General features: G+C 48.8%; 1 protein-coding gene across 1 annotated transcript in view; it reads left to right on the top strand.

Moving 5' to 3' along the window:
* Positions 1–18,233, top strand: part of MYH9 (myosin heavy chain 9) — an 80,727-nt gene that overhangs the window by 39,213 nt on the left and 23,281 nt on the right. Inside the window, exons 4-9 of the mRNA XM_036760448.1 lie at positions 8,808–8,835; positions 10,376–10,469; positions 14,846–14,938; positions 15,550–15,613; positions 16,774–16,872; positions 17,502–17,645. Coding sequence (XP_036616343.1) covers positions 8,808–8,835; positions 10,376–10,469; positions 14,846–14,938; positions 15,550–15,613; positions 16,774–16,872; positions 17,502–17,645 — 522 coding nt within the window. The remainder of the gene's footprint in view (positions 1–8,807; positions 8,836–10,375; positions 10,470–14,845; positions 14,939–15,549; positions 15,614–16,773; positions 16,873–17,501; positions 17,646–18,233) is intronic.

The following is an 18,233-nucleotide window of genomic DNA, read 5'->3' as shown; positions in this document are numbered from 1 at the left end:
CCAGCCTTGTTTTGTGCCTTCGGATGGCTTTAAACCCTGTAGTAAACCGTGCTTAAATGGCAGACATCACACCTTGGGGTCTCACGAGGATGGCTTTTGACCCTCTGTTAGTGTCTCAGTAGTGTTAGGGCTGCTTTCAAATTGTGTGGATAAGGCTGCCCTAAGTCTACAAAGAAAGGGACTTGTTTTGCAAACTTGTCATTCCTCTGTTATCTCTTGGAGCCAGAGAATCCCTCAGTGAGCAAGGATTTGCTCTGACAGACGAACAGGGAGCCGAAGAATTTGACCCTGGCCCCGCTATCTCCTCCAGAGCTGCTGAGTGGAAAAATCTTACATGTTAATTGGTTTGGATGCCAGATTCTGGCCAATTCCACTAGGTTTATGGTATTTTAATAAGCATTCTGCACTTGTGAGGGAGAGCCAGCGAGGGTCTGCTTTCATTCCTGGCTTAGGCTAATCCAAGAACTCTTTAACCCTTTGCTCTGTTAATCCATTTCCCTTCCTCTCCCCAGGGCCCTGCTCTGTGGTGGCAGCTGAATGGGAAGTGGGCAGTTCCTCAGAGTTTGTGCAAATAGTTCTTTGCCAGTGTCCACACAGCACTTAGCGACTAACTCACCCTTTTGGATAAACATAATATCATAGAATGTCAGAGCTGGAAGGCTTCTTAGAAATCCTTTTGCAGCTTTTAAATGGTGGCCTAGGGAGATTAAATGACATGTCTAATGTTACCCAGTGAATTATTGGCGGGCCTGGAATTCAAACTCACATCTCAGTCCAACCCTTTTCATCCTTGAGACACGACAGTAGACTGTTTCTTGGGTGGCCCGTTGGGACTTCCCTGTTGGATCCCCCTTTGACTCTGATAGGGACCTACAGCCATCTTGATGGGAAATGGTCCGACAGGATCCATTGGTGTCTGAGCTGTGGGAGAAGGGAATGCAGTGTCTTCCATCCATCCCTCTTCATTCTGGTCGGCAGCCCTGCCTAGCTGTGTCTTAAGGAGGCCTCTGTAGCAAAACGTAGGTGCCAACCTGAGATGTAGAGAAACCCTTCAAGGACATATGCTTTTGGACAAATTCACTGAGCCTCCTAGTTGAAGCCAGGGTTGGGGAGGGAGAAGGGGGTGAGGATGACAGCTGCAGGAAGCCACAGATATGATGACTCCGCTTAAGCCAGAATGTGCTGCCCAGGAGGCTTAGGGGGAGCTGCTAATGGCAGTAGGAGGTGCCTTCTTGACACAAAGGACCCCCTGTGTACTGAAGCTCCTGGAGTTAGGCAGGGGGTGCCCCTTTCTTCTCCCTGGGGCCTTGCTGCTAGCATCCCCAGGACTCCCTGGAGCCAGCTACTTGCCTGTTCTAATAGCAGTCCAGAGATCCCCCACAGCCTTCCTCTATCCATTGTTTTCCTCCTCATTCTCACACCTTAGAAGGGATTCTTTTTTTATTTCTTAACAGTCAGTGCCTGAGCCTCATGCCACTATTTCATAAGCTCAAGTCTGAGAGATGTCTCTGAGCATGTGCGGTCACTGCTCATTGGTCTTTACTTTAAAAAGAGCTTCACTGGGAGTGCATCAAACTAAAGGAGTCAGAAACCATGAATTCTTGGCCTGTAGTTGAATCCTAACTTGACTTTATCCCCTACCACAGATTAGGGTTTATATCTGGGGATAGACCCTGGCTCCCAAACTTGGAGAGGCTCACCACTACCTATAGCAAGCAGTTTTCTATGTCAATTGGTCTGTTGATGAGCATTTATTAAATGCCTCCTGCATGCTAGGCACTCATCAGAGCATTAAAGATGCAAAGGTGAGAGACAGAGATGCCATGGTAGCTGCTTGCAAGAAACAGTAGGTGGGAGGGAAGCGGGGCATGGATCTGAAAGGCCTCCTGTCAGAGGAGCTCAGTGCAGCCAAGGCCTCAGGAATCTGGGGATTCTTTACAGGGGAGAGCATGATATGCATTGCTGGCAGGTCTGCCCCCAATAACAAAATGATGGGGCCTTGAAGTCTGATCCAGTGCATAGCCTCTGCCTACTTCCTATCTCCACAGACACACAAGAACAACAGGCAGGGGGCCGCAGGTGTCCTTTGGCTGTGGCCTAAAATGCCTGTCAGACAGTCTGCAAAATGGGTTAGGGCTTATTTTTAAAAAGCTGAAGTTGTGATTAAAGTGGATCCTTTTCAAAGATTTGCTTTTTAGCATATACAGTGCATCCTGTCCCTTGTAGAATTTAAACATTTAAAACATTTTGGGTGCTTTAAAATAAAAATAATTTTAAGAAATGGAATCTACTTTGTTTTGACACAAGGCACTCATCAGTAGCTCTTGAACAAAGCCACCATCCAGGGCTTATATCCCTTAGTGGTCACAGGAAAGGATCTCCTTGAACAGCTGCTCATGGTAGTTGTGTGGTGAGTAAAGCAGAGACAAGTCCATTGATTTTGTAGTATGGGACCAACATGTGGCCTCTTAGGTCTGACCTGAGTTTTGGCCCTTTCCAGTGGTTTGTTTTTTCAAATTGCCATCATTGTGATCATCGTGTGCCTTCCCCTTCTGGTTCTGCCTGCTTCACTCTGTATCAGTTCATGCAAGTTATCCCATTTTTCTCTGAGTTCTTATGGTACAGTAACATTTCATTACATTTGTGGTTCATCCTTTATGGCACAGCTTTCTCACCTGTAAAATTAAAGGATTGGACTAATGATCTCTCCAGTTCCTTCCAGTTTGAATGCTCAGTTATTCTCATTTATTTCTCTCCCTTCCACCCACCCAAAACAACCAATTTCTGACTTATTCCCGTTCCTGTACTTTTTCCTTCTTGGCTAAGAGCCAGTCCTTCCTGTTTGGATCTTGTCTATTTACTTTTTTTTTTCCTGAGTTTTCACCACCTGAGATTCTGTAGTCAGATAAATGTGGGGAAAGAACCACGAAGGTTCTTGGTGGTACTGCCCCCCCTACCCCTACCCCCGCCATTATCCTTAGCTGTTTCTGCTCCACCTTCTGACTTAACAGTTAAAGCTTTGGAAATGATGCCATCACCCAGAAAGCTAAGGGCAACCAGCGGATGTTCTCCATTACAGGAACAATGTTTGACCTCTGAAAAGCTCTCCAGTCTTGGTGGGAGATGATGCTTTTGTCAATTCCAGACTTCTGGTGGGTAAATGCTGTGTTGTTAGGATCAGAGCTGGCCTTCTTTCAGGAGAATGAACTTTTCCCAGTGTGAGACAGCATAGAGATCAAGGTGACCCGGGAGTGAGCTGGGTGTGTGCTCAGGGAGGCTGCCGGGGGAGGGGGGAGGCCAAGGATGGCGTCATTCTTCCGTGGCCCTGGGTTGCTGGGGGACCCCTACCGTCCGAGCCTGGCTCTCCCACCCAGCCTTTCTCCTGCTCATTTCTGAGCCAGGTTTGCTGGGAATACTGTTGTATTTCCTTCTCCTTTCTTACCTTGAACCTCTGCCCTGTTATTGTTCTTCCCTTTAACGCCTTCCTCTCTGGGCCCACTGCCAATGCTGAGTGCCTCCTGAGTTCTGGGGTCCCATTCTGCTTCTAGATTTCCACTTCCCCAATGAGACACTGGCAAGCTGAAGTGGGAGGGGCATTGGGTTAGTAATGACCTCACTGCACAGTTGGTTATGCAATGCAGTTATCATGTCATACCACGTAGTGGTATAATGCCATCTTTGGCCCTCCTGCCACCTGGCCTGTGGTTCATTGAGGACCTGCTCTGATCTGCACTTAATACTCTAGCACCCTGACTATCCACCTTTGCTCTCCTCTATCCATTGTGTTGTTGGGAACTGATCTGAGCAGAAAAACCCCTCTCTACAATATCTTTAACATGGGCTGGTCTGCCTCTTGCTGAACCACACTCCTGACGGCATCTCCCAAAGTCTGCCTCCTTGCAAGCCACTTACTTATCTGTTCCTAGCTCTGCACTCTGAGCGAGCCCAACAGCCTCCAGGCCACATAACGGCATTTCAGATGCAGCTGTCACAACCTACCCTCCTTCTATCAAAGTAACTGCCCTTTCTTCACTTGCTTCTGGGTGTTCTGATGCTGCCAAACCCCTTCAGGGTCCTGGTGTCTTGGGTTCTGCCTTGTCAGCAGTTTTTCTAAAATGTGTACTCAGATTTGAACCTGGTCTTTCCAGCGTGGCCCTTGTCTGTGACAAGCCAGATCAGTAAGGAAAGGAAATAGGGCAGGTTTGGCATGATTGCCTCTCTAGGAGGAGATGCTTTCATTTCAGGTGCTCACACATCCGTTGAATGCATTTTAGAAGTTTTGCCTGTAATGTAATCCAAGTTCATCCTTAAAATTTAGAATCTATTTTTGTTTCTCTAATTGAAAATCTAGATGGTTTTTGCCTCTCTCTGTCCCTCAGAATCTCTTTTTTGTACCGGACGACGGTCGAGCTCTCAAACACACCTCCTTGAATGCCTGTCTTCCCTCCAGCCTGGAGACCTGGGCTCAAGAAGGACGTATAGATTGCTCTTTGCTCATCTTCCCACTTCCTTATCTGGGATCTCAGTGGACTCGAAACCATTTTGAATTTGAAATTTCCCAGCCTTGGTGAAAGACACAAGATGAAAGGCGTTAGTTCTGCCTTTTCTTCATTGTACCCCTGCCCTGAGTGGCACAGCAGGCCTTGCCTCTTCTGTCATCTGTCCCCAGAACTGCTAATAAAAAAAAAGGCCCTTTGGTTGGTCATTGGCATTCATTGGCAGCTTTAGCATTCCTGCCATTCTTACAGGAACTTGCCTCTCTTTTGTATTCATTGTCTGTTCTTTGTCCTTGCTGCCATATTCTGCACGTCTTCCTGGGCTCATCCTGGGCAGCCCTTGTCAGCATCATTTGGCCGTGAGATCGTACCTGTCCTTTCTCTGGACTCTTTGAGATGAGCCTTCCTACAGCGTGGGAGCATTGTCTCAGACATTCTCACTTTCCACTGTAAGGTGCTGTGGCCACTTCTTCCCAAGGTTCCTTTAACAATAGTTCTCACTTATGTTCCAAAACCTCCTTGGTTCCATTTCCCTCCTCATCCCCCTCATAATGTTTAATTGATTTTTTTTTTTAGAAGGCAAACAGAGGGCCTTTCTCTCCTGCCACATGGAGCAGTCCCTTGAACTGCTGACTCATAGAACCAAGACCATTCAAGCCAAGGTCCTCTTTGAGACAGTGGTGCAGGTTGGGATGGAGAACTTTCTGATTAAAGTTCCCTGAACCTTGACTCCCAATGCTGCTGATGACTTGATGTTATCTGAGGAGAATTTGGATTTCTGTCTCAGGAAATACCATTGCCTTCTGTGAGCTGCCAGGCCAGGCCCCATGAAGGAAGATCCACATGATAGACTCTAAAATGCCTGAAGCTCGTGCTTTGGATGGATCTGGAGAATGTGAGGGGTCAGCTAGGTTATCTCAACCTGAGCCAGGCTTCTACTCACTTCTCTTCTAAATTAGACTGTAAACTTCTTGGGAATAGAGATGATTTCAGTGCCTGGCACTTAGTAGGCAGTTAAAAACTACTTATTAATTGGCCACCCCTGGATTGGGTCAGTTTTGTGAGAAATGATAGCTTGAAAATCTTCAGACCCAAGTGGAGTTTTCTCCTTTTGTGACAGTAATAATAGTTCCTATCGTTCTGTAGTACTTCATGGATCTTTTATTTGGCCCTGGTTCCTGCTTCAAGTCAGCTCTGTGTTATCTCCTCCCAGGCTAAAGGAGCTCAGACTGCTGTCTGTCCTCTGCTCTGCCTGAGCTCGTGGAGGTGCCTCCGATTCGAGGCAGAAATGAAGTGGGAGTATGCTGGTCTTGGGGTGCCCCCAGGCCTTCTGTCAGAGCTCAGATCTGTCGGGTTTGTTGAGTTTGTTGAGGTCATCCAGTCCTGGACTGCTCACGCTCTGATCTCAGTTGGAACTGCCCCAGCCCCCTCTCCAGAGAACGCTGGTTGTAGAGCTCAGACAGAACCATGGAGGGATGGTCACCATTTGGTCTTTGAATGAGTTAGTCATAGGCAGGGTCTGGGAGTTTGTGCCCCAACCCTCCGTCTGTGCTATACTCACTTCCTGCTGGAGTTGACGTCAGTATTCTGTGAGCAGCTTGGCTTGCCTTTTATGGCTGTGAATGGGTTCCAGAGCTGCTCTTGCAGAAGTGGGTGATGGGGCCTGGAGGAGGTTCCATCCCTTAGTTGACAGGGAGGCCGACACCTGGGTGTTTAGTGCCCCCTACCCCTCCTCCCCTGCTGAGCACCCTGACTCACAGATGAAGGATGTTGCCTCGCCTCCATAGGCTCAACACTAAAGTATTTAGGGTTTTACCAGAAAAAACAACCCACTGGGGTATAAATCCAATTGTATCAGAATAGGTGCTAGTAGCTTAATATAAGTTTTGGATCAGAGAAGGAAACCCAAAGCAGGCACCTCTGTGAAGGCACAAGTGCTTTGGTTTCTGCTTCTGTGGAGGATGAAGAGAATTTTTAATGTTTGGCGGGTGAAGCAGGATGCTTTAAGCCCACATTTATTCATGCTGTGAACCTGTTTCTCAGCAGAGGGCTTTCCAGAGGCCTCATACACCCCACAAGGATCTTAGCTGATGTCTGTTCTTGCCTCCTCCCCACTGGGGAGGAACAAAGCTGTTTGAAGGTAGGCCCTGATGTCCAGAAGCCCTTACGAGGGCTTAAGCCAAGACACAAGGATTTTTTTGAAGCATTTGGTGGTGGTGTTCTTTGAGAAAAGCAAGTGTGAAAAGAGGCTCACTGAGGGTTCAACATTTGATTAAAAAGGAGCAGGCTTGGATTTGTCTGCTAGGTATAGGAAGCACATTTTGGTACAGGTGGAGGAGGCAGGCAGAACCAGCAAAGCTACTAGCAGGTCTGGGGGTGGGGTATCTGGGGAACTTGTGCCCAGTTTGTGGGTGAAGAAGACATGCAGCATCTCAGATGGAAGGGCTTGCGCAGGGCAGCATGGCAGTGCACAGCCATGTTTGGGGGCTTCTTTCCACTGGCGTCTCTCTACAGGAATTTTGGAGGCTCGCCAAGGCAAAGGGTATAGGAAGGAGGCAGCTCTCAGAACATGCCCATGGCCTCAGCCTTCCAGGCTGCACAGACTTCCTTCCCTTTGCTCTTTCCTACTTCCTTTAGGGCAAATGACCCAACAGAACCACATGAAAATTTTAGGCCTTGTTCATATCTATTAAAAATGTAACTCTTGGAAAGAACAAATAAATCTCTGCTTACCCTATTACCTGAAAACAACGAACTGCAGCTGCTTGGAGAAAGGAGATTGAAACATGTTTACGGGATCATCCCAGATTACAGGCAAACAAAAGCAAGAGTCATTGGAACTGGCGGGTGATTCCTGGGCCCGATTCTGAGCAGGTTTGGGCAGGCTCCACCCCTGAGACCCCGAGAAGGCCAGGGGAGCTTCTCTTCCCCCTTTCCCTCCCCTCCTCCCTCCTCTCCTTCCCTGTCTTTTTCTGGAGTGTTAAAGGCTTAGACCACCACCCCAAGACTCAGATGCCGGGCACAGTGCGGGAGGGCTGGTGGCTTTTGTGGGGGCCCACTGGGGCACAGAATAGGGAACCTTTATTTTGGTTGGTGAAGTATTGGGCCCCATGGCTTCTCCTCTGGACCCTGGCTTCCTGTTGTCTGCCACCCTAGCTTCTGCCTCCTCCTCACACAATTAGAAGAATTGCAGTTCTCTCAGGGCCTGGCCCTCAGGAGGGCAGGGAAAGCACTTCCTTTTATGGTAGCAGCTGCCTGCCTGCCTACAGCTGGACTAGTCTATACTCGCAGGTACATTCCTGTAGGCTTCAGGAGGCAGTGACTAAGCAGACCCCAGTGAAGCTGGAGGGAGGTCCCTGGGGTGGGGAGCTGCAGGATGCTGGGATTTTTAACGCGGCACCCGCCCCTCACCCTCCCGAACCCTTTTGCTGAATTATCAGTAGGCTGCAATTGAAGTGATGGTAAGGGGCCCACTTAGGCCTGGCTTGTCGACCAGACATTAAGCCAGTGAATGCTTACCTTTGCTCAGAGCAGCTATCGTCAGAGGACTGGCTTCATGTCCTGAGGCCATGTGCAAGTGAGGCATTGACCACTCTCCAATGTCTTCTGACTGCCCGGTCACCCAGAGCCATCCTCGAGGCCATCTGGGCTCTGATTGGCCATTTGGGAAAGTGTGTCCATCAGAGGCCTCTCCAAGCAGCATGGCCCTGAAACGCACTGCCCATTAGAGATCATTCCTGCCAACCCCTCAGGGAGTCAGAGCCCCACTTAGCATAAAAGGAATGGGGCCACAGAAGAGAAGAGGGGGCAGCCTTAGAGTTTCTGACTCATAGGGCAGATTGCTAAGGAAATCTAGTAAAGACTTTCCTTCCCACTAATTTCTCTCTTTCAAACCTGCTCTTAGGCATACAGGCAGGTACAGTGCATCAAGGCCTGGGGCAGGTCCTTTGATAAGGAAGAATGTAAATGTTCGTTTTAGGTCTGTGGCTGCAGCCCTCACTGTATTTCCTCTAGGTTTCTCTTACTTATAAGGCAGGATTGGAGGGAAATTCTAGGCCCCACAGTAGGGTAATGTATCCAAAGGTACTAGAAACATGCACTGTTCCTCTCTTCTTGGCCATCACTTAGCTCAGGCCTGCCACTTGGGAAGTCATCGCCACCCTGGAGGGCCCTCCCCACAGGGATGTGTGGCCACGCTGGCTAAGGAGCCCTTAGAGCCTGCTTGTGTTTCATGTTTGGGCTGAACAAAGGGCTTTTGTGAGGAGCGGAAACTCATTGTGATCTGTCTCACCCCTGTTTCCTTTGTTTCAGATCGAGAAGACCAATCCATTCTGTGCACGTAAGTGGGCTTTTGGCTTTTTTTAAAAATGTCTTGATGCCATGTTCTGTGTTTTCTTCCCTGGCCTGTTCCTGTATTTGAGAAGGGATAGATTGTGTGTCATATGAAGAATTTATCTCCCTTCCAGAATGTTTTTGATTCCCAGGTTCCTTTTTCTAAGTAGCAGGGCATGGCTTCTTGTTCCAGTCAGTGCCAACTGACTCCACTATGGGGATGGCCCTTATCTCATAGTGAGAGATTTATTTACCTTTCCCTAAGGAGCTGCAAGAAGATGCTTTCAGCTCCAGAACGAAGTCTGCTTTACCTGGCTATGAGTAATTTCTGGCTCCCCAAGTCACAGCGCCACTCCCTCCCAAGAGGAAAGCAATCCTTCTCCTACTGAAAGAGTTAATAATGGTCTAAAACATTTTGATTTTAGTCCAAGTAAAAATTTGAAAGAACTTAAACAAGTTTAAGTCCCTTTGACCCCCCCCCCCCCCCGCCCCCCAGCAGCTGCCTGCAATTCATTCCTAAACCATTTGGATATGAAAGCTGCCAAGTGACCTGGCTAAGCTGTGGACACAAATTCACTTCTGCCAGGCCTCCTGAGGACCATGGGAAACTCTCTAAGCAGGGATTCCACAAAGCAATGTTTGGCTAGAGCTAGCAATCTGGTCATTAGGGGGATTGCACTCCCATGGCTGTTGAACCAGGGTAAAAAGGGAAAGCTTCCTAGGCCAGGAAAGGAGATTTATGAGTCTCTAAGCAGTCGGAACAGAGAATGGCTGGGGGGATTACGGGGAGATTGGAGGTTGGGGGCTGGAGGGCCATGACATACATACCCAGTATATGGGATGATGTGACCTGAGGAGAGGAGTCATGATCATAGTAAGGTCTGGGCCTTAAGACTTGGGATACCAAGTGACCGCCATGACTCTGCTGCTGGACTGATTGGTTTAAGGGGGAGACAACAGAAGATAGAGAAGATGGGATAAGATCTGCAAATGCCACAATATAGATGTCTCATAGAGGGGGAGTGCTTAGCTCATGTTGGTATTTCAGAAGCTCCTTCCCTGGGAAGCTCTGCTCTCCTGAAAGACCAGAATAAAGATGATATAGGCTCAGGACAGAATTCCGAATGGGCCAGAGGGGAAGGGACAAAGGACCCCGCAAAAGCAGCTTAGTCCAGAGAAGAGTTTGGAGGGGAGAGGAGGAGCTGGTACTCTGCGCCATGACTGGGGATGAGCAGGGAAAGAGAAGGGTCAAAGAGGGGGAGAGATAAAGGAAGTCCAAGAATCTTGGTCGGCTGGGATTGGCCTCAAAATGTCATGGTAGCAGAACTATTGGCAGAGACGAGGTAGACTTCTTAGGAAGGGAGTGAGAAGCCATACTAAGGAAATCAATAGAGGAAAGTCCAAGTCTATCACTCAGACCATCAGTGTGGCAGGAGGGAGCCCCAGGGTGGACCTAACGATCGCTGTAGCCATGAAGAACTGGGGAAGGGAAGCCCTTCAGGAGTGTCCTCCGCACACTTTAGCCCTTCCTTGGATCTCTTTGTCAGGGGGGAATCAGGAGCTGGAAAGACTGAAAACACCAAGAAGGTCATTCAGTATCTGGCTTATGTGGCTTCTTCACACAAGAGCAAAAAAGACCAGGTGAGTCCCCTCTCTTGCTTTCCTTTGGTTCATCTTGGTCAGGTGATCAGGGAGGGACTGAAGCAGCTTGTGGTTTATGCTGGGTTACTGATCTCAGGAAATGAAGAAGGTGGGTGGGTAAACTGCCATTGTCACTGACACTGGCTGGTCCCAGAGTCTTCCCGAGACCTTTGGGCTCCTGACGCCTCCACTGAGATGCCATTAGTAAAGGCCCGAGCCGGTCGTGTCAGTAGGGAGCCCTTTTGGAGAAACTGCTAGATTGTATGTGAAGCCATTCTTACTGAAAGCCTGGCCCAGGGAGTGCTTCCTCATAGCCTGGGCCTGGCTCTGGCTCTTGGTTTAAAGGAAACAAATTTTATTGCTGCCTTTTGGTTTTATATTTCCCTGTAATCTTCCCTGCCTTCCTCTTCTGGAGGATCACCCCTTCTAACAGTTAAATAAAAAGAAAATTTAGTAAAGTGAAGATATCAAAAAGGCCTGAGGATTTTGAAGGCTTTGCCAGTGTAGTTCAGGCCTTGGCAGTATATGCCTGTTGACCTGAGGTGCGGGGCATTCATCCCCAGGGTGGCCACAGGATGTGGGGCGGGGTGGGGAGTGAGGTGGGTTGGGAGTGGGAGTGGAGGTGTTTTGGTTTAGTTGTGGCCACAGCAGCTCAGAGATAATTGTGTGTGCTCTGGTGGGGGAGTCCCTCGTGAGTGGAAGAGCTGGCAGTCCCCTGTGTCAGGCTGGGGGTGCTGAGCTGGTGTCGGTTCCACACACGTGCTTCAGAGTCCTGTGCTAATGCCAGTGGGGGCTGTCCCCCCAGGAAATGAGGCCACCGACAGTTGTCTTACGTGCATTTTTCCCCCTTCTTTGATGGATTATGGTCGAACTCATCAGTCGTGTCCTCTCTAGGTGAGCCGCACGTTTACTGCACGTTTTGCACCAGGAATGCGTGTTCTCCCATCCGTGTGTCCTGATTTTTTCCCCCCAATCAGCTTTTCACTCCACACCATATCACTTGCAGCTAGAATGATTCTCATAGACCCTGCTCACTGTTTGGAGGGGAGGTCTAAGGCTGGAGATTTGTGATTCATAGGGACCTGCTTTTGTGCTCCGGAGCAATTACTGCTAATTGGTCCCAGGGCCTCATCACCCAGACTTGGTGAGCCATGCTTCAGGCTCCTTGACCTGAAACTTGGTCTAGCATAGTGTGCCTGAAGTGTCCTGATTCTGGGACCAGACCTCAGTGGGATCGTGTGGAAGTCACCGGTAGCATCCTCTCCCACTCTGGTGCAAGCCAGATGTGGACAGGACCTGCCCCCTGCCTGGAGGTCACTGTGGCTGCCAGGCAAGCCTACAGGGAAGTCTTCCTCTGGTTGGGGGCTGGCAGTCAGTCTTAAGCATGACAGTGTGTCTCTCTCTCTTTCACGTGCACCCACGTTTCTGAGCTTCGTTATAAACCACCGATGCCAGTGGTATCTTCGGTAGCTTTCCTGGTGTACTGGGTTACTTTTGGTACCTGGACATCTTGGCGGAATGTGTGCAGCATATCCATAAGTGGGGTGGGGGGGGGAAGTGTCTTTGCATGTAGACCTGGGGTGTGGACACTCTAATGTCTTAATGAGAACAGACTTCTGGAATTGAACCAAGTGGAACCTTCTAGGTGCCAAACCCTGCACGACTCTGTTTTTTCCATGGGGCGTTAGTGGTTATATTTAGAAACTCATAAAGTTTCTTTTTTCTCTCTTTCCCACCCCTCTTTTATTTTCCGTTCCTCACTTTTAGGAGGTTTATTTTTAAAACAGCCGTGAGGTTGGGGCTTGGCTCTCCAACTATGCTTTTTAAAAAAAGATTTCTTGTTCCAGTGAAATAAAGTATTTCTTGAATCTTAGTGTCCCCTATCTAGTGGGGTGGACACTTCTTGCCTTTTGGGTTTGGCCACACATAGACTGCTGCCAGATGGGAATGCAGAGGAGGCCCCAGTTGGGAGCAATTTGTGTGGTTTGGAGTAATCCAGGAAAGCTTCCTGGAGGAGAAAGAAAGTGGAAATTTTGGGGCATCCCTTTCATTGGGCTTGGGACACAGTCTAGATACTGTCCGGGCCTTCGAGCCCCACTGTCCCTTACTGAGTGCCTTGTTCTTTGGTTAGACCCACTATTCAAGCCAGTGACTCATGTAGTCTTTATAAGGAAAGATCTATCCATCTGTATTGATGGATTGATCTGTCTATCTATATCTATCTGTCTGTCTTTCTGTCTGTCTATCTATCTGTCTGTCTATCCATCTAATCTGTGTTAGCTATCTTCTGTGAACCCAAGGCCCAAATCCTTTCTGTCTGCAAGGAGCTGCCCCGACCCCAGGGGCCCAAGCAGGACTTTGTCTTGTGCCTTTCTCTGGAGAGGGACATGTGGCAGAAGGCTTGACCATGGCCATGGGGAAGGCCTCATTCGGCAGAGCCGCTCACCTTGGCTTTCCTGTAATGGCCTCGTGGTTGTGCCAGCCTCTACTCCCACCATAATCCATCACCCAGGCACATGTTAGGTCTTTCTAGAAGCTGTGAACGTATATTAAAAAGAGCTCATAATTGTATGTTATGTATAGTTAATTGCATTTTAAAATCTCCAGCATGGTTAATTAGATTAAAAAAAAAAGCAAACCCACCAATTAGTTGTCCTGCTCTTCAGTGGGGCCTTCGTTCTGCCCTGAGAGTGGGACCTCTTGGTTGTACTCAGCTGCCTTTCCTTCATTCCATGGTCACTCCTCATGGTCCTAGATATGGACCTTGGAGCCTCCTCTCTGCAGGCAGAAGGCCCAGCTGGCCAGGGTGGGCAGAGGCTCCCAGAGCCCACCTTTCCTCAGCAGGAAAAGGAGAGTGAGGCGACTTATCTGGGGAACAGCTAGACATGTGGCTTTAAAGGAAGAGCTAATGGGTGGAAAACAGGCCTCCTCCCAGACTGCTCCCAAAGGCTGTGGCAGCCAGCCTTTCCAGGCCAGCCCCCCTTCAATGGTGCTAGTGAGTGGGAAGCCTGGTAGCTGGGTGTCTGCTGGTGTCAAAAACCTCTGTGTAGGCGTGTTCCTCTCATTTGTATGCTCTGTGGTCTGGCTTGTTGGTGGGTCCTTCATAGGAAAGGCATTAACTGCTCATCCACATTGTCTGCTATTTGTAGAAGGCCTGGCCACCTGGCCACCTTGTTAGGAGGGGCCAGTCCCTTTAAGTGGGCTTGCTGCCCTGCTGTTTGGGTCCCGTGTGCTAGAAGGCTGCATGGAGTCAGGATAATCTGGTTCTGTGAACTCAAGGCCCAAATCCTTCTGGTTCTGTTTTCTGTGATGAGCTTGGGCTTGGTCTGTCCCTTCTAAATGAGCACAGGCTGGCTCACACAGGTCTCCCTACCCAGTAGGAGGTGGCAGGAAGGGGAACCGAGGCTGCCTGCTCACTCATCATCAATTATCTCATTCTAGATGAGTCGGCCAATGGCCAGCCCTCAGGCAGTCAGAGGTGGCAGAGCCCTGGACTAGAGGCAAAGAGGTCTGTGAGCACATAACTGTAAAGTGGGAATAGTGCCTGGCCTGCTGGTCTGCCTGCCTTACTGAGTTGTTGTGAAGACACAGGCAACCCTAGAGGTGGTGTCTGTATCCCAGCCCAGGTTTCTGATCTCTGAGATGGGGATGATGGGAATGCTGTCACCTCTAACTAGCATTCTTGGTCATGGTGGGGGGGAAATCCATTACAAATGGCTGTTGTCGATGCCGACTAGGGTCCTGTGGGTCATATGTATAGGACTTGCCTGCCAGGAGACAGAGCACAGGCTGGCTTGGAGGGTGCCCACCTGGACGATCTTGGGGGCAAGTCACGAAAAACTCTCTGGACTAGAGTTTTCCTCCTAGATTCCCACCCTGGCCCCTCCCGTTTCTCTAGCACTACAGACACTGACTGTTAGGACAGGAAGAGATGCCATCAGCGCCATCTCCAGTGTGGAAGTGAAGAAACTTGGTCTGAGGTTTAGTGATGAGCCAAGGCCCCCAGCAGGGACATGAGGACTAGAAGGGGGCTGCCCCATGATGGGCCCAGAGAGGGCCAGCCAGGACTGGCACCAGGCTTGACCAAGGCTCCCCTTCCCGGCCTCAGTTTCCTCATCTTTCCAATGAGTCGATTGTTCTAGGGGACGTCCAGCAACCTTTCTGCCCACATGCTCCTGTGAATGTCCCTGGTGGTACGACTATCCTTGTAGGGCCAGGGCTCCCGCCTCCCAGGAAGACCAGGGGCTGTTGGTGCTTGCACAGGCTGTAGAAGGCAAGCCGATGAGAAGGCTGTGCTGTTGATTTGCCTGGTTCCGATGGGCTTATTGACCAAGACTTGTCACTGAGCATCACTGTTACTTTGGATTGCTTCCCAGGGTGAACTGGAGCGGCAGCTGCTACAGGCCAACCCCATCCTGGAGGCCTTCGGGAATGCCAAGACTGTGAAGAATGACAACTCCTCCCGATTCGTGAGTCCTCCTCCCCCAGCCCTAGCCCCACTCCTGCCTCGGCTACTTGCCCTCTTCTCTGTCTAGATCTTGTGTGTATGTATTTTGGAAGGTGAGCTTCTTGGGGGCAGTAGCTGGTTTTGCCCTGCCTTGTCTCTCCCTCCCAGACTTAGTATAGGACCATGGGAGATAGCTTAGTTTGTTGGAACCAGCTATGTCTATTCTTTTCTATTCAGTCAAAAGTCCCAGTCTTTCGGTGCTTTTAGATTGAATCCTTCTGGGAGGGGAGAATTGTCCTGCTGTAATACCTATTAAGTGTAGTTCTAATACTTAGCCCCACCTCCCTGATAGACTGGACTAGGTCTGCTGCCCTCTTATGTCCACATAGAACTCATTTCCCAGAGGAGATGGCAGAAAGGCCAGCAAGGGCAGGGCATGGAGGAACTTGACCCATGTCTGAGGAGCCAGGTGAAATGGCCCTTACTATGACCTTAGTGCCAGCTGCAGAGGGATAGAAGTGCCGGCACATGAGCTGGGCCTAGTACATGAGTGACTCTTCCAGCTAGGGTGAGGTGACCAGAGCACAGGAACATGAGTCCACCTCTCTGATCTCTCTTTTTCTCTCTCCACAGGGCAAGTTCATTCGAATCAACTTTGATGTCAATGGCTACATTGTGGGAGCCAACATCGAGACTTGTATCCTTGCTGCCGACTTGTTCACGGGTTCTCTAAGGTGGAAGGGGAAGAGCAGGCCTGGATTGACTCAGGGTTCAGGACAGGGCTTTGCTGTTGATGGCAGCTTCTCTATTCCAGGGGGTGTCTCTGCTTGGGGGTTGGGATCCTAGCCAAATCACTGAATCGAGGCTTTTATCAAACTCTTCACCAACATCGATGAGGAACATTGTTCTTTTTCTTGGCTTTGTCTCTGCATGTTTTGGTTGGGTTTCACCATCATGACTTTTCCCCATTGCAATTTTGCTGTATCACAGGTGACATAAGAAGTTAAATGGGGATTTGGGGGGAATTTTGTGGAAGTCACAGACGAAATGTGAAGGCCTGCGGATGACAGAGGAAAGGTTTAGAAACTCAGAAGTGCATAAAACACGTATAGAATTGTATGCTATGAACATATTTTATGTTTTACTACCATAAAAATACACAGTTTCTTTTTTAAAGTTAAAAAGGTAAAGTCTGCGAAAAGAATGTGAAAGCCAGCGGATGCCTATTATTTTAACTTAATGTTGACTTGCATGTAACCTTTGACCAAATTCTTAACCCAAATTTTACAGGAAGGTATTGTAAACATCTGATGAAAGAAAAAGAAAAAGAAAAAATTCAGACTTCTTCTCTGGTACAAAGGGAGGGCCAAAAAATTTAACATGGATTTTCCAGATTGCTGGGGTGCCATGCTCCTAACCCCTGCCACGTGGAAGGGGTAACTGCATAGTTGTCTCTTTAAAGGAGCCCAATAGAGTAAGGATCATGGCCTTTTCAGTTAGCTTCTTCATTGCAGTAAAGCATTTCCTATTTGTGCTAGCTACAAGCTAACCTCAGGTTTGGCCGCCGTATTGGTTTCAGAACTCTAATGAGGGTTATTTTGAAACTCTTTCCCTCCTCCACTAAGGGCATTATAATCCCATAATTCTTTTTTGTGCCTGACCCCTTAAATTATTCAAGATATTGCTGTGAAGTAAACACGAAGACCTATCAGACCTTTCAAGATTGGATCCAGATGGTTTGTTTTGACTTTTCTACATAACTTTTTGCCTGATGAGAAGTTCTAGGTCTTTCTGGAGAGAGTGTTTCTTCCCTTTCCATTGCATCTTACCCGCAATAGTTCCTTGACATTTTCAAAGATCTTTTGGAGAAATCACGGGCTATCCGTCAAGCCAAGGAGGAACGGACCTTCCACATCTTCTACTATCTGCTGTCTGGGGCAGGAGAACACTTAAAGAGTGAGTTATTGAGAGATACAAAGAGTCTAGACCTTGTGAGTAGCTCGAGGAACCAGTGAAGGCAGGAGAGGCAGCCACCAAGGCCAACCCAGGGATCACTTTAGTGTTTTCAGAAGTGCATATTTATTAATGCTAAAACTGTCTGTTCGTAACATGTATGTAAAATGGTGGGTGAGATCCCCACACAAGCTGGAATTTGTCAAGTGTTATCTTGGGCTGTGGCTTGTCTCAGCTTGGCTCCAAGCCTCCCTTCTTCATTGACCCTGGCAGTTAGGCAGTCACTCCTGTGTCTTTCCTTTTGTTGTCTCAGGGACTTGTCCTCAGTTTCTGGGTCTATATTTGTTCATAGGCTAGTGCCATAATAACTCACATTCATATAGTACTTGCTGTGTGCCAAGCACTGTGCTCGTAGTATGTGTGGGAATTAGCAGAACTGAGACGAGTCTCTGAACCCCTTGTGAAGATGGGACCCTCACCAACTGAAGAGAGACTCGCTTCTAGGCTCCATGGCCTAACTCTGCCTCTCCCTCCTTGATGAAGTGAAGGCTCGGATGAGGCGATCTCCAGCATCACCCCTTGCAGCTTCTGATCCACGGCCCTGTGGGATTCACATATTTTTGTCTTTGCAGCCGACCTGCTGTTGGAGCCTTACAACAAGTATCGTTTCCTGTCCAACGGGCATGTCACCATCCCTGGCCAACAGGACAAGGATATGTTCCAGGAGACCATGGAAGCCATGAGGATCATGAGTATTCCTGAGGAGGAGCAGATGGGTACGGCTGCGGTGGGGACAAGGGACGGGGTCTTTTAAGGGGTGGAAATCAAGGAAGAAATGGGCCTGGCTTATTGCCATTGTTCACGTCTTACAGCAGCATCAGCAGGGAAAGGCGAGGCAGGGGACCCACGTGGTAGGACATTCTTCTTCCTTCCCCTCTCCTCCCACCTCCACTCTTGTTTTGTAAATGTCACTGTAGTCCATGGCTCTGTTCCAACTACTACCTACCTCCCTAGAGATTGTCTTTTGAGGAAACTGGAGAATTTGTTCTCTTTTTCAAAGTTGAACAGAAAGGAGGATCCCTGGGCCACTGATGTACTCAGCAACTGAATTCAGGATGGGAAACATTCACTTTTATGCTTAGAGAGAACTTTGTGCCCAAATCTTGGCTTATTGAAATGTCAGGGAGTACAGACTTTGGGGTGCATCAGACAGTCTCAGTCTGGCTCAGAGGAGGACCCTTCTGTCTCTGACTGGCTTTGGAACCTCGATTCTCCAGTGCTCTTCAGTTAAGGCTGGATGAGAAGGGAGCTAATTTGGTTCTGCTTCTATTCAGTGGAAAGATTTTAAACGAAAACAACCTTTC

The sequence above is a fragment of the Trichosurus vulpecula genome, chromosome 5 (assembly GCF_011100635.1).
Source record: "Trichosurus vulpecula isolate mTriVul1 chromosome 5, mTriVul1.pri, whole genome shotgun sequence".
In the NCBI taxonomy this organism is placed as follows: Eukaryota; Metazoa; Chordata; class Mammalia; order Diprotodontia; family Phalangeridae; genus Trichosurus; species Trichosurus vulpecula.
This window is presented reverse-complemented; position numbering and strand designations above follow the sequence as displayed.